Source organism: Mobula birostris, chromosome 11 (assembly GCF_030028105.1).
Source record: "Mobula birostris isolate sMobBir1 chromosome 11, sMobBir1.hap1, whole genome shotgun sequence".
NCBI classification, from domain to species: domain Eukaryota; kingdom Metazoa; phylum Chordata; class Chondrichthyes; order Myliobatiformes; family Myliobatidae; genus Mobula; species Mobula birostris.
The window spans coordinates 69,369,613-69,384,959 of NC_092380.1; the positions used below are offsets into that span (position 1 = coordinate 69,369,613).

General features: G+C 41.8%; 1 protein-coding gene across 1 annotated transcript in view; it reads right to left on the reverse strand.

Annotated features, from left to right (window-relative positions):
- Positions 1 to 5,804: 5,804 nt before the first annotated feature.
- The window catches only part of otog (otogelin), a 226,232-nt gene continuing 216,689 nt past the window's right edge, over positions 5,805 to 15,347 (reverse strand). The window contains 3 exon segments of the mRNA XM_072271370.1: positions 5,805 to 6,732; positions 9,918 to 9,997; positions 14,464 to 14,509. Coding sequence (XP_072127471.1) covers positions 6,532 to 6,732; positions 9,918 to 9,997; positions 14,464 to 14,509 — 327 coding nt within the window. The 3' untranslated portion in view covers positions 5,805 to 6,531.

Below are 15,347 nucleotides of genomic sequence, written 5' to 3' on the forward strand. Positions count from 1 at the left end.
TTTTGAATTTTTTGGGGTTTTGTCCCATCGCCGTTCAGAGAGGCGGGACTGCGCAGGCTTGTGACGTCGGGCAGTGAAGCGCAGAAGATTTAAAAGGACAGAGCCTTATACAGCGGGCAGCGGAGTGAGCCGGGAGCAGAGTGAAGGCTTAAGGGGTTCGGCTCAACGGGCTTAGGCGGAAACGGGCGAGGCGAGGAAGGTTTGGTATTCATTTTTTTGTTGTTATTTGAGAGAGGGGCAGTATGAGTATGAGGGCAGCTTGTTGTTCTCGGTATCGGATGTGGGAGGCCCTGGATTCTCCAAGCCTCCTGGACGTCCACATCTGCACCAGGTGCGCCCAGATGCAGCTCCTAAGGGACCACATTAGGGAACTGGAGCTGCAGCTCGAAGACCTTCGTCTGGTCAGGGAGAGTGAGGAGTTGATAGAGAGGAGTTACAGGCAGGTGGTCACACCGGGGCAACGGGAGGCAGACAAGTGGGTCACGTTTAGGAGGGGGAAGGGGAAGAGTCAGGTAATAGAGAGTACCCCAGTGGCTGTGCCCCTTGACAATAGGTACTCCTGTTTGAGTACTGTTGGGGGGGGACAGCTTACCTGGGGGAAGTAACAGTGGCCGTGCCTCCGGCACAGAGTCCGGCCGTGTAGCTCAGAAGGGTAGTTGTAATAGGGGACTCAATAGTAAGGGAGTCAGATAGGCGATTCTGTGGACGCAGTCCAGAGACCCGGATGGTAGTTTGCCTCCCTGGTGCCAGGGTCTGGGATATTTCTGATCGTGTCCAAGATATCCTGAAGTGGGAGGGTGAGGAGCCAGAGGTCGTGATACATATCGGTACCAATGACATAGGTAGGAAAAGGGAAGATGTCCTGAAAGGAGAATATAGGGAGTTAGGAAGGGAGTTGAGAAAAAGGACCGCAAAGTTAGTAATCTCGGGATTACTGCCTGTGCCACGTGACAGTGAGAATAGGAATGCAATGAGGTGGAGGATAAATGCGTGGCTGAGGGATTGGAGCAGGGGGCAGGGATTCAAGTTTTTGGATCTGTGTGACCTGTACAAAAAGGACGGGTTACACTTGAATCCTAGGGGGACCAATATCCTGGTGGGGAGATTTGCGAGGGCTACTGAGGTGACTTTAAACTAGAATGGTTGGGGGGTGGGAATCAAATTAAAGAGACTAGGAGAGAGGAGATTAGTTCACAACAGGGGGATGGGAACCAGTGCAGAGAGACAGAGGGGTGTAAAATGAGGGTAGAAGCAAAAAGTAGTGAGGTGAAAAGTAAAAGCTGGCAAATCCAGGGCAAAAATCAAAAAGGGCCACTTTTCAACATAATTGTTGTAAAAGCAAGCCTGAAGGCTTTGTGTGTCAATGCAAGGAGCATTCGTAACAAGGTGGATGAATTAAAAGTGCAGATTGTTATTAATGAATATGATATAGTTGGAATCACAGAGACATGGCTCCAGGGTGACCAAGGATGGGAGCTCAACATTCAGGGATATTCAATATTCAGGAGGGATGGACATGAAAGAAAAGGAGGTGGGGTAGCATTGCTGGTTAGAGAGGAGATTAACACAATAGAAAGGAAGGACATTAGCCAGGAGGATATAGAATCGATATGGGTAGAGCTGCATAACACTAAGGGGCAGAAAACACTGGTGGGAGTTGCGTACAGGCCACCTAACAGTAGTAGTGAGGTTGGGGATGGTATTAAACAGGAAATTAGAAATGTGTGCAATAAAGGAACAGCAGTTATAATGGGTGACTTCAATCTACATATAGATTGGGTGAACCAAATTGGTAAGGGTGCTGAGGAAGAGGATTTCTTAGAATGTATGCGGGATGTTTTTTTTGAACAAATATGTCGAGGAACCAACTAGAGAGCAGGCTATTCTAGACTGGGTATTGAGCAATGAGGAAGGGTTAATTAGCAATCTTGTCGTGAGAGGTCCCTTGGGTAAGAGTGACCATAATATGGTGGAATTCTTCATTAAGATGGAGAGTGACGTAGTTAATTCAGAAACAAAGGTTCTGAACTTAAAGAAGGGTAACTTTGAAGGTATATGAGACATGAATTAGCTAAGATAGACTGGCAAATGACACTTAAAGGGTTGACGGTGGATATGCAATGGCAAGCATTCAAAGATCGCATGGATGAACTACAACAATTGTTCATCCCAGTTTGGCAAAAGAATAAATCAAGGAAGGTAGTGCACCCGTGGCTGACAACAGAAATTAGGGATAGTATCAATTCCAAAGAAGAAGCATACAAATTAGCCAGAAAAAGTGGCTCACCTGAGGACTGGGAGAAATTCAGAGTCCAGCAGAGGAGGACAAAGGGCTTAATTAAGAAGGGGAAAAAAGATTATGAGAGAAAACTGGCAGGGAACATAGAAACTGACTGTAAAAGCTTTTATAGATATGTGAAAAGAAAAAGATTGGTTAAGACAAATATAGGTCCCCTACAGACAGAAACAGGTGAATTGATTATGGGGAACAAGGATATGGCAGACCAATTGAATAACTACTTTGGTTCTGTCTTCACTAGGGAGGACATAAATAATCTTCCGGAAATAGTAGGGGACAGAGGGTCCAGTGAGTTGGAGGAACTGAGGGAAATACATGTTAGTAGGGAAGTGGTGTTAGGTAAATTGAAGGGATTAAAGGCAGATAAATCCCCAGGGCCGGACGGTCTGCATCCCAGAGTGCTTAAGGAAGTAGCCCAAGAAATAGTGGATGCATTAGTGATGATTTTTTCAAAACTCGTTAGATTCTGGACTAGTTCCTGAGGATTGGAGGATGGCTAATGTAACTCCACTTTTTAAAAAAGGAGGGAGAGAGAAACCGGGGAATTATAGGCCGGTTAGCCTAACATCAGTGGTGGGGAAAATGCTAGAGTCAGTTATCAAAGATGTGATAACAGCACATTTGGAAAGCACTGAAATCATCGGACAAAGTCAGCATGGATTTGTGAAAGGAAAATCATGTCTGACGAATCTCATAGAATTTTTTGAGGATGTAACTAATAGAGTGGATAGGGGAGAACCAGTGGATGTGGTATATTTGGATTTTCAAAAGGCTTTTGTCAAGGTCCCACACAGGAGATTAGTGTGCGAACTTAAAGCACACGGTATTGGGGTAAGGTATTGATGTGGATAGAGAATTGGTTGGCAGAAAGGAAGCAAAGAGTGGGAATAAACGGGACCTTTTCAGAATGGCAGGCAGTGACAAGTGGGGTACCGCAAAGCTTAGTGCTGGGACCCCAGTTGTTTACAATATATAATAATGACTTAGATGAGGGAATTAAATGCAGCATCTCCAAGTTTGCGGATGACACGAAGCTGGGCGGCAGTGTTAGCTGTGAGGAGGATGCTAAGAGGATGCAGGGTGACTTGGATAGGTTAAGTGACTGGGCAAATTCATGGCAGATGAAACTTAATGTGAATACATGTGAGGTTATCCACTTTGGTGGCGAAAACAGATTATTATCTGAATGGTGGCTGATTAGGAAAAGGGGAGGTGCAACGAGACCTGGGTGTCATTATACACCAGTCATTGAAAGTGAGCATGCAGGTACAGCAGGCGGTGAAAAAGGCGAATGGTATGCTGGCATTTATAGCAAGAGGATTCGAGTACAGGAGCAGGGAGGTACTACTGCAGTTGTACAAGGCCTTGGTGAGACCACACCTGGCGTATTGTGTGCAGTTTTGGTCCCCTAATCTGAGGAAAGACATCCTTGCCATAGATGGAGTACAAAGATGGTTCACCAGATTGATTCCTGGGATGGCAGGACTTTCATATGATGAAAGACTGGATCAACTAGGCTTATGCTCGTTGGAATTTAGAAGATTGAGGGGGGTATCTTATTGAAACATATAAAACCCTAAAGGGATTGGACAGGCTAGATGCAAGAAGATTGTTCCCGATGTTGGGGAAGTCCAGAACGAGGGGTCACAGTTTGAGGATAAAGAAGAAGCCTTTTAGGACCGAAATTAGGAAAAACTTCTTCACACAGAGAGTGGCGAATCTGTGGAATTCTCTGCCACAGGAAACAGTTGAGGCCAGTTCATTGGCTATATTTAAGAGGGAGTTAGATATGGCCCTTGTGGCTAAAGGGATCAGGGGGTATGGAGGGAAGGCTGGTACAGGGTTCTGAGTTGGATGATCAGCCATGATCATACTGAATGGCAATGCAGGCTTGAAGGGCCGAATGGCCTACTCCTGCACCTATTTTCTATGTTTCTATGATCCTGATGGAGACAGCAGAAGTTGAGAATGATATTCATGTAGAGGAAGACAAGAGTAAAGGGAACCGTGTACCTGTTATGATGAAGCCAGCAAGTAGTAAGGACAAGCAGGTGCGAAACGGAGGACATATGAGTGAGGGCAACAATAACAGTAGTAGAAGGGAAACCCTGTTTTCGGAAACAAGAAGACATCTCAGATGTTCTAGACTGGAAAGTCTCATTCTGAGAACAGATGCAGTGAAGGTAGAGGAACTGAGAAATGGGAATATCATTTTTACAAGTGACAGGATGGGAAGAGATATAGTCAGGATACTTGTCAATGATTTGTAACTGTGGTCAGTGGATAGTCTTTTTCCAGAGGTGGAAATAGAGAGAACAAGAAGGTGAAGAGATGTGTCAAGAGATGGACAAAGTAAATGTGAGGGCAAGGTGGAACTTGGAGGCAAAGTTGATGAAATTGACGAGTTCAGCATGGGTGCATGAAGCAGCACCAATGCAGTCATCAATGTAGCAGAGGAAGAGTTGGGGAGCGTAGGCTTAGAACATGGACAGCTCGACATAGCTGATGTAAAGGCAGGTGTAGCTGGGTCCCATGTGAGTGCCTATGATTACACCTTGGGTTTGTATAAAGTGGGAGAAGCCAAAAGAGGAATTGTTGAGGGTAAGCACCAGTTCATCAGACAGAGGGTGGTGGTGGAAGAGAACTGGTTAGAACATGGAGAGCCTTAAGTACTGAATATCTCTCCATTAATACTATGTAGTTTTACAAAGTGAGAGAAAATTTCAATTTAGTAATTGGAATTTCTGAACGATATTGTAAAACTAAAATATTTACTATTTAATGAAAACAAATTCGCAAAAAAACTTTTCTTGTTATTCAGTCTTATTATCCTTTGGATGGTTACAATGATATTAGATAATGAAATGTATGTAGTTAAATAGTAATGAAGAGAAAGTTATGGAACATCCTCAGCAAGTCCCCTGCAATTTCTTAGATAGTCATTTCAGCAGGGTTAACTAACAACAGTTTCCTCCCACATTCCGAAGAAATATTGGTTAATTGGTTAAATGAGTATAATTGGGTGGCATGGGCTCATGGACAGAAAGGCCTGTTACCATGCTGCATCTCAAAATAAAAATAAATAACACGTTCAAAGGATCTTCAAGATTATTAAAGTTTGGGGGAATGACCTGCACATCCTTTGGTATATTACAGAATTACAGAGCAAATATTTTAATGCAGAATTGCTCGCGCATTCAGTGTATATTTTAAAAAGTCAAATATGCAGATTAGAATTATTAATCAACTTATTTTGCATCTTTATTCATATAATTAGCATAGTCACAATAGTCTAACTATTAGAGATTTACATATTCCATTTATATAAAAGGAAAACTACAAACACTTGCATATGATAAAAAACAATTACTCAAGTTTCACAATGATTTTGATTAAATATTGGATGCACACAAATACAAAACAGATGCTTTTATTTGTTTAAAGGTTTAAATAAAGTACACAGAAATATACAGAACCCAATCAACTGTATTTAAAACAAACCAGGTATCTACAGTATATCAAAAACTATCCTTATCAATTTTTGTTGCATTAATTTTCTCTGATAATTTTAATGTGTATGATTTCAAAAGAATAACAAACAGAAATATTTTTGGAAAATGATCAGTAACTCTGCATGAGAATTTAAAAATATATCAAGGTATTTCAATAAATTCATTGGCATAACCAGGCAGTACAAAATGTTTCTTCTGACAACATTTCATTAAAAATGGATAATTAAAATATTATTTGTAATTATGATTTATAAAAGTTTTTGGTAATGCATTTTGTGTGAGGTCAATGCTCCTCTAATAGAGGCAGTATCAAGGAAAGCTTCATTTCCCACTCTTGCACTCTCTGCCAACCTCAGACACCTCAGGCCAGGTAAACTGTATGTGGTGAAACAGTTTTATAAAGTCAAGGACAACTTGAAGAATAGCATCCTGCACGAGTGGGCTCCAGTTAGTTGGATTGTTTTTTGGCAACGTTAAGCAGGAAAGAATCAGAACTTTTTTTTGTGAGTTAAATTGATGAACTATTTCAGGCAGTTTTAAAAATAATGGAGTTGAAATAATGGGGGAAAATGTTAAACTGAAATAATAAGAATTCCTAAACATAGATCGTAATTAATTTTATGAGATTGCATGTGGCACCAAACTACAAATAGTCAAAAACCTTTGTTTCACAGGTGATCCAGAAGCGCTTTTTGTTTGTTCATTTCTGCCTGTCACACTCTAGGACCACTGGCAGGAGCAGTCTGTTGGCTCTTGGATGGGATAGTTCACCCAGGTTGAGTTTCCACTGCAGTAAAGTTGCACCATGCGTTTCTGCAGCCCAATTTCCCGACAGCACTTGCAAAATCTGGCATGTGTGTTAATGCTGTAATTGTAAATACTGGCAGAGGGGCATTTTCCATCACACGATACTATATTCACCTAGAAAACAGAAGATCATATTAATTTTGTGCAATACAAAAAATACTTAATCTCTAATAATTTCTCCTTTTCCTGAAGTTGTCCATGTGCATCGAATATTAGTTCCTCAGAAGTCAATCACTCTGTGTCATGGTCCCTCCTGGCAAACCCCCCACCTTGCTATTTACCTCAGGAATTGGGCCTCAATCCCCTCGTTTAATTTCAAATCATTCCCAGGTTCCACTAACTTCACACACCTGCTTCCCATCAGAAAATGCAGGATAAAGACTCTGCCCCCGCGCCCGTATTCTGCACTTGGGTTTGTCCACTGCCATGCTTGTGTAACAGAATGAACTGGCCAGAATGAACCCAGCGGACACGGATCCCGTACAACAGGCCCTCACCAACAGGGCTACCTACTGGGCACCCACGACCAAATACTTAGGGAGGTCACAGAAAAATTTTAGATGCTATCCATGAATGTTCGGAAGGTCAGTGAGCAGGTGGACCGAGTTTCCACTTCCCTTTCTCCGTCCCCTCCAAGAACTCCGACTACCCAAACCCCACCGCTCGGGTTGGCATCGCCCCTGGGATCAGCAACACAGTCCCCTTGAGAGCCATACGTACCCAAGCCCGAACCCTACGCTAGGGACCTAGGGAGGTGCCGGGCCTTCCTGTTATAATGCTCTCTGGTCTTTGAGCTACAGTCGCGCACCTACACATCAGATAAATCCAAGATTGCATACATCATGGGGCTGTTACGAAGGGATGCCTTGGCTTGGGCAACCGCAATATGAGATAACCAACCAGAGGTTTGTTCCTCCTTCCCCTCCTTTGTTGCTGAAATGAGGAAGGTCTTTGAACAACCTATTCATGATAAGGACGCTGCTAAATGCTTGCTGACTCTTTGTCAGGGTTCGTGAAGCGTAGAAAGGTATTCCATCAAGTTCCAGACCTTAGCCGCAGACTCAGGGTGGAATGATGAGGCCCTATGGGAGGTGTTTCGACAGGGTCTCTCGGACAAGATAAAGGATGAACTGGCAGCGAGGGACAACCGGGACTGTCTGGGCTCTCTGATCTCGCTAGCCACTAGATTAGATAATCGACTTCAAGAGCGGCTGAGAGAAAGAACCGGTTGCCCCACTCCTCAGGAAAGCCCACGGTCCACCTTATCAGTCTCAGCCAGCCTCCCTTCCCCAGCCACTCCAAGTGTAGCTCCTGCTCCGACCGTCCCCACCACCCTGGGGGAGGAACCAATGCAGCTGGGACGGAACCATCTTTCCCCGGCCAAACGAACGACTTCGGAGGTGGTGAGCTGGGGATTGTTACTATTGTGGCCAGGCAGGACATTTCTAGGATACCTGCCCTAAATGGCCAAAAGGGAAGGCTCATCAGTGAAAAGGGGGCCCTGGTGAGCCGAACGATACTCCCTTCAGCCCCTCAGACACAGATGCAGATCCCAGCTACCGTGAATTACCAACGACAGTCCCTGTCCCTATCTGCTTTGGTGGACTCCGGTGCCGAGGGCAAGCTGCTGGACGAAGACATAGCCATCCAGGCTGGAATACCTCACGAGCCGCTAACTACCCCACTGGAGGCCTGGGCCCTAGATGGAAAACTGCTGGCTCGGGTGACTCACTGGTCGCCGCCCCGACCTTGGTCCTATCCGGCAACCATTGGGAAGAGATACAATTCAGTCTCATTCATTCTCCTCAAGCCCTGGTAGTTCTAGGGTATCCATGTCTGACCCAACACAATCCCCACATCGACTGGTCTACCAGGAGGATAGCCAAATGGAGCTAGTCTTGCCATGCCAACTGTCTGTGGTCAGCCCCACCTCCCAGGGAAGCTACCGCAACCCTGCCTGTCCTGGAACTCCTCAATTTGTCCCGAGTCTCCACAGAATACCATGACCTGGGACAGGTATTCAGTAAACAATGGGCCCTTTCCCTGCCTCTACACCACCCATATGATTGACCTTCTCCCTGGGGCCTCGCTACCCACCCGTTGCCTTTTTAACCTATCCCGACCAGAGAGAGAGGCCATGGAGAAGTACATTAGCGAGTCCCTCACAGCGGGCATTAGCAGACCTTCATATTCACTGGTAGGCGCTGGTTTCTTCTTTGTAGAAAAGAAGTACAGGTCACTTTGTCCTTGTATTGATTACAGAGGCCTAAACAGTAGAACAGTTAAGAATAATTACCCTCTACCCCTCATTAGTTCGGCTTTTGAACCACTGCATGGACCCACCACCTTCTCAAAGCTGGACCTTTGTAACGCATACCATCTAGTCAGGGTGAGGGAAGGGGACGAGTGGAAGACGGCCTTTAATACACCTCTGGGCTACTTCGAGTATTTGGTCATGCCGTTTGGCCTCACCAATGTTCCCGCCGTTTTTCAAGCCCTAATCACTGACGTACTGAGGGATTTTATTAATCGGTTTGTATTTGTTTACCTCGATGGTATCCTGGTATTTTCTAGCACCCCCCAAGAACACGTTCATCATGTCCGTCAAGTCCTCCAGAGACCGGGAAAACCAGTTATTTGTGAAGGCGGAGACTCGGGTGCTTCAAGTGTGTATTCTCGTGTGATATATTGCAGTAAAATTATATGCATGATTTGATAATGCAGCAGATGTCTCCAGATAGCTCTGAACAGTGTACTCCAAACTCTCAGGATCAGGCTTCGGTTCTGACATTTTTCTCATCTACAAACCATACCCCAGTGACTTCTTACCTGATGAAAGTCAGTTAGCATGTGTTAGCCCTTATTTTCAGGCAAGTTGTTCCCAAAGTATCACTGCATACTTTACAAATACTTTTTTTTTAAAGAACATACATTAACATCTGAGTCCATGGGAAAGGACTGGCTATCCCAAATATTTATGAAAACTCGTAGTGCAGCATTTAAATGTATTCAAAATTGTAGACTAAGATTGATACGTTATAGCACTGAAAAGTGGACATGTTAAGCTAAATTTCCTTTGAACCAAAGTTAAAGCACACTTGGATTATTTTCTGATGTTTTTACTCTAAAAGGATGAAAACACAATAGAAAAGTCCAAATCAAAGTATCATATAAGGATGTGCTTGTTAGGATAAATAGTCTGTGTCATTCAGTATTCAATGTACTGAGAAAACAATAGCTAGCTTGATCAAGGATATGACTCAATACCAAAACATTCTTCTGTTTCATGTGTTACTCACTGGTCTGTTACTTCGGCAATCACTCTTTCGAATGGTCATCCTCACAACTACCTTCTGGCATGACTTCACATCCTCTTTACCTGTACAGAATCATTTCCATTAAAATACTTCAGTATGCTTTTCATAATAACATGAATCATTTAAAAAAGTAGATATTTTTAAGGATCAGTTCTTCTTTGTTAAATTGTTAAGCAGATTTCCAAATTCTGTTCATAACTGCAATGACATTCTTGCGTAGTTGCTTACAGCATCCATTCATTGCTTGAATATTCTTGCTGCTTTCTTTCAATAATTTAGAGCAGCATTCAATTCAGATGACTGCATGCTACTTTAATTACTTTACGAAAAGTGTTATCCTGCTTGTGTATGACAACAAACGATTTCTGGATTTGGGAATAGCTCTAATTTCCTTGATGGTGAAAGGACTAACAAAAAAGCCTCAGTAAACAACAATCATTGAATGGCTGTGAATCGAAATATGAAGTGGTAAGTTTCGGTTATAGCTGATGTGAATAGAATCAAAATGTTGAAGCAGGTGTATTGGGTGGAGGTAGGTGGAGAGATTAACAAAGGTATTTAAAAATCAGGTGTAAATACCATTTAAAGTGAGGTCACAGAAGTAAGGGGGGAAGAGGAAAACATTGTGGATGCTGCACAATACCACAGCACTTGTCTATGCTAGTTAATGCAGTATGGTTATACAATTAATAGCATTGAGGTACAGTTCCAAAGTTCACAGTAAGTGGTTATGTAAGTGGAAAGGTGATAAGGAAAGCATATGGCAGTTATTATTGATTGTTTAGTAGAAGATTAATCAAGTCATGCTGGAGCTACAGTACACAAAACTTCAGTCAGACCACATATTGCATGCAGTTCTGGTCACCCCATTATAGGAAGGATAGAGAGGATGTGGAGAGGGTTCAGAAGAAGTTTATCAGGATGCTGCTTGGATTAGAGGGGCTTAACTATAGGGAAAGGTTGGACACATGTGGGTTTTTCTCCCTAGAACATTGGTTGCTGATTGGGAGACCAGATAGAGGATTTCTTACTTTGTTATGAGAGGCACAGATAGTGTAGACAACCAGAATCTTTTCCCCAGGTTAGAAATATCACACACCAGAAGATATGCTATTTAAATTAGAAGAGAGAAATTTAAAGGTAACCTGTGTGGAAAGTTTTGTTTTAATGTAGAGTGTGGTAGGTATCTGGAAAAGTTGGTGGCAGAACTTGCTTACTATCAAAGGTTTTCAGAAGACTTTAGTGAGCTAACTTGTAAGCAATTGTGTTAACGCACTCTACCACAGCAAATGTGAGGAACATAATCAGCAGGTTTCATTAGCAAAATTCAGGATAATATTTCAGAATGTTGAAACAATGTCTTATACACTCAGTGGCCTACACTCAGTGTATGTTCGTGGTCGTCTGCTGCTACAGCCCATCCACTTCAAGGTTTGACATGTTCATTCAGAGATGCTCTTCTGTACACCATTGTTGTAACCTGTGGTCATCTGAGTTACTGTCACCTTCCTGTCAGGCTAATAACAGTCTAGCTGTTCTTCTCTGACCTCTCTCACTAACAAGGTGTTATCACCCACAGAAGTGCCACTCACTCAATTTTGTTTTGCTTTCTTGTTTTTCACTCAATTTTCTTAATGCTACAGACTGTTTTGTGTGAATATCCCAGGAAATCAGCAGTTTCTGAGATACTCATACCACCCCATTTGGCACCAGAAATCATTTCATTGTCAAACTCACTTAGATAATATTTCCCCATTCTGACATTTAGCCTGAACAACAATTGAACCCCTTGACCATGTCTGCATGCTTTTATGCATTGAGTCGCTGCCACATGATTGGCTGTTTAGACATTTGCATTAACGTGCAGGTGTACCGAATAAAGTGGCCACTAAGTGTAGTTAGCAAATAGGGAATTTCTAAACTGTCATAAAAATCTAAACACTGAAAGATATCTTGAACTGCGTGCACGGAGTGGTAAAAAAGTTTCACAAAAGTAAGAAAGATTATACGAACTCAAGAAGTAATGATCTAGACATTCAACCAACATGAGTACTGCTATATAAAACTGTCAATACGTATTGGTCACTGGCTTGAAATGAAAATTACTCTGTTTACATGGGTAGTTCTAACCCCAAGGAACATATGCAAGCTGTAACATTTGGAAAATTTTCCCCATTGTACAATGTTTTCAGTGATTCTTCTCCATCCTAGAGTAATTATATTGCACGTTCTTCATAAAATCTTCCATATGGCAGAGCGTATTGATAGAATGATTAATAATCTGTATGTTATTCTTCAATTCATACATGGAGGTATAAATTCCATTGGTATAAAATCTGTACAAAATTGCACTGCACTGCTGAGGAGCAGGAAAAAGCTGCAGAAATTTGTAATCTCAGCCAGCTCTATCATGAGCACTTGCTTCCCCAGCATTCAGGACACCTTCAAAAGGCAATACCTCAAAAAGGGAACATTCATCATTGAGGATCCCCATCCCTCAGGATATGCCCTATTCCCATTGCTACCAGCAAGGTGGAAACACAGGAGGCTGAACGCACATGCTGTACATTTCAGGAATGGCTTCTTCCTCTCCACCATCCGATTTCTGAATGAATAATGAATCCTTAAACATTTCCTCGATATTTTTTCCACTCTTTTTGTACAACTTATTTAATTATTTTTAACATGCATGTCTTATTGTAATTTATAGTTTTTATTATTATGTATTGCAATGTGATGCTGCTGAAAAGCAACAAATTTCACGACAAATGCCGGTGATAGTAAACCTGATTCTGATCTAAATCTCTGGTTGGGTCACACATGTAGTCACTTCAATTCTGATTATCTAATTTTACTAAGCATTCAAGCTCCTATAGAAAAATGCAGAAAAGATTCACTAAAATGATCCCAAAAAAAGGGATATTCACTGTAACATTTGACTAGAAAACTGGGTTATTCTCCCTGGAGCAAAGCAGATTAAAAGGAATTTTGATAGTGGTGCAGACGCCCTTGGTTCTGCACAACAGTGTGTTCCTGTTATTGAAGCTCGCCGATGGGCCACATTTTGGTATGTCCAGATTCAGCCTGAAGTCGGGCAACTTTGGGGTCTGCGCGGCTCTGTGGATACAAATCCTCACCAGTGTCATGTACTGAAGCGTAGAGGAAGCCGGCAAATCGAAGACAGCGAGAGTGGCTATTGGAGGGCTCTGCACTCAATAATCGATTTGCTGATTCTCGAGGTGGAGGACTTGAAATAAAAAGCAATGCTTCGGACTGACGGTAACATCGAAATAGCGACTGTTGACTCCCCTGTTGCTGTGGAAGGAGTGATATCTGTCTCTCCCTTGTTAGTGAGAGAGAGAGCGAGAGCCTGTGGGATGCTGAAAATTTGGACTGAACAGTTCGATTTTGATGGACTGTAGACCATGGTCTCTCTTTGGGGGCTTTGCTGTTGCTGTCATGGTGGATGGTGGGAATGCTGATGCCTTATGCTAGAATAAGTGAGGGGAGGGGAGGGGAGGGTTAATGCTGCTGCTTGTGCGTGGGAGGGGGTCAGGGGACTTTGGGGTTCTTGCATCTTTTTTTCTGTCACTTATTCTTTAGGCTTTTTTTCTTCTGTTTCGAAGATGTCCAGAGAGTAAGAATTTCAGGTTGTATATTGTATACATTCTCCGATATTAAATGGAACTACGGAGCTATTGAGGAAAATTCTTTCCAGTATCAAAGAGATCAAAGGCTGGGGGGGGCAGATTAAAACTTGGAACAAAAGATAAATGAGGAAGATGTTATGGAAAATTAAATAGTAAAGCAGAGAAGTATGTTCTTTTGCCCACATAACTGTACTGACGAAAATGCCAATTAAAACTGTACACCAGCCTATACATTCTTCCCCCAAGCCATAAGACTACTGAACTCCCTGCCACCACCCAGGTTTCATCATATATGAAGAGCCACTACCGCTATACTGCTTACTTTTTAACTTGAATTCTATATGCACCTTATAAGTTGTTCATTTATTTCTGGTAACTTTATATGTTATGTGTGAGTTATAGCTACTATGTTGCACACTTTGGTCCAGAGGAATGTTGTTTCGTTTGGCGATATACATGTGTATGGTTGAATGACAATAAACTTGATATCCATCAATTCCCTGCCTATCTGTGTGCCTGCCTATCATTGCTCATTGGCTGGAATAAAGTACCTGTAAGTTTAGTAGAAACAGAATCAACAGGGCCTTTCAAGGGATAAAGATTAGGCATGAGGAAAACTAATTTTCATGGGACAAATTAGATTATTTCATTTGAGGCTTTTCTGTGATGTAATAATTGCAACTAGTTTGATTCCTGGTGCTACTCCTGAATAATTATATCTTAAAAATGCATTATAGTAGTCATAATTTATTTGTTTCATAGATGCTAATATCATATTTGCACTGTTTATTATTTTTATAATTAAGATAATGAAACAGTTTTAATGAGTTGCTGATTACTGCCGATTCAAAAGTGGTCTCAATTAAATGATTACTCACAGCTTTTACAGCAGCCATCCATGTATGTTATAATTGATCCTCCAATCTGAGGAAAAAAATTTTAATTACTGTCGGTGACAGCAAGGTCGATCTTAAAATTAAATCCAAGAGTCTTTGAATCTGGTAAAGAATACATCTGAGAATGCTTACATATCAGTTTAATATAGGTTGATGAAAATTAATTAGTAGCATCGCATTTGTGCACCAGTAAACCAAGCATTTTAAGATAGTTACTAACCTGGGATTTTTTTTAAAACACTTTGGTAAACAGCAAATGTACAAAATAGAGTCAATATCCTTATGTTTCAACTGATTTTCACACATGAGGAGGTGCTTAAAAATGCATATCAGATACTTGGCTTGTGAATAGGAGCATTAAATACAAAGACCAGGAAGTCATACTTGACTCTCACCAATTTTCCTTTCGGACATGGTTGCAGTACTATGAATCATTTTGGAGGAGGTACAAAGAAGATTTAGGGTTAACTGATAACAGTTTAGTTGCATAAGGAGATCAGAGAAGCTGATAGTTCTCCTTAGAGTAGAAAAGTTTAACAAAAGCACTAATTAAAAATTACATTAAGTATTTTGATCGAGCAACATTTTGTCAGGCACGTAACAAGTCATAATTTAAAATAAAACTACACTGAAAATTGCAAAATATCCTTTAACAAAATGTTGATATAATTTGGAAAACTGTATCTGTAGTGTGGTGCAATGAAAATCTACGAAAAGTTTAAAAAATTTATTTGGGCTAACCTTTTTGGTCTGTGAGGTAGAGACTGAGATTTAGACAAGTAGGATAGACTGAAATATTGCCTTTTTGGATCACAATGGTTCTCAGATTTAGTCCCATGTGAGACACCCTTTCCAAACCTCAAAAT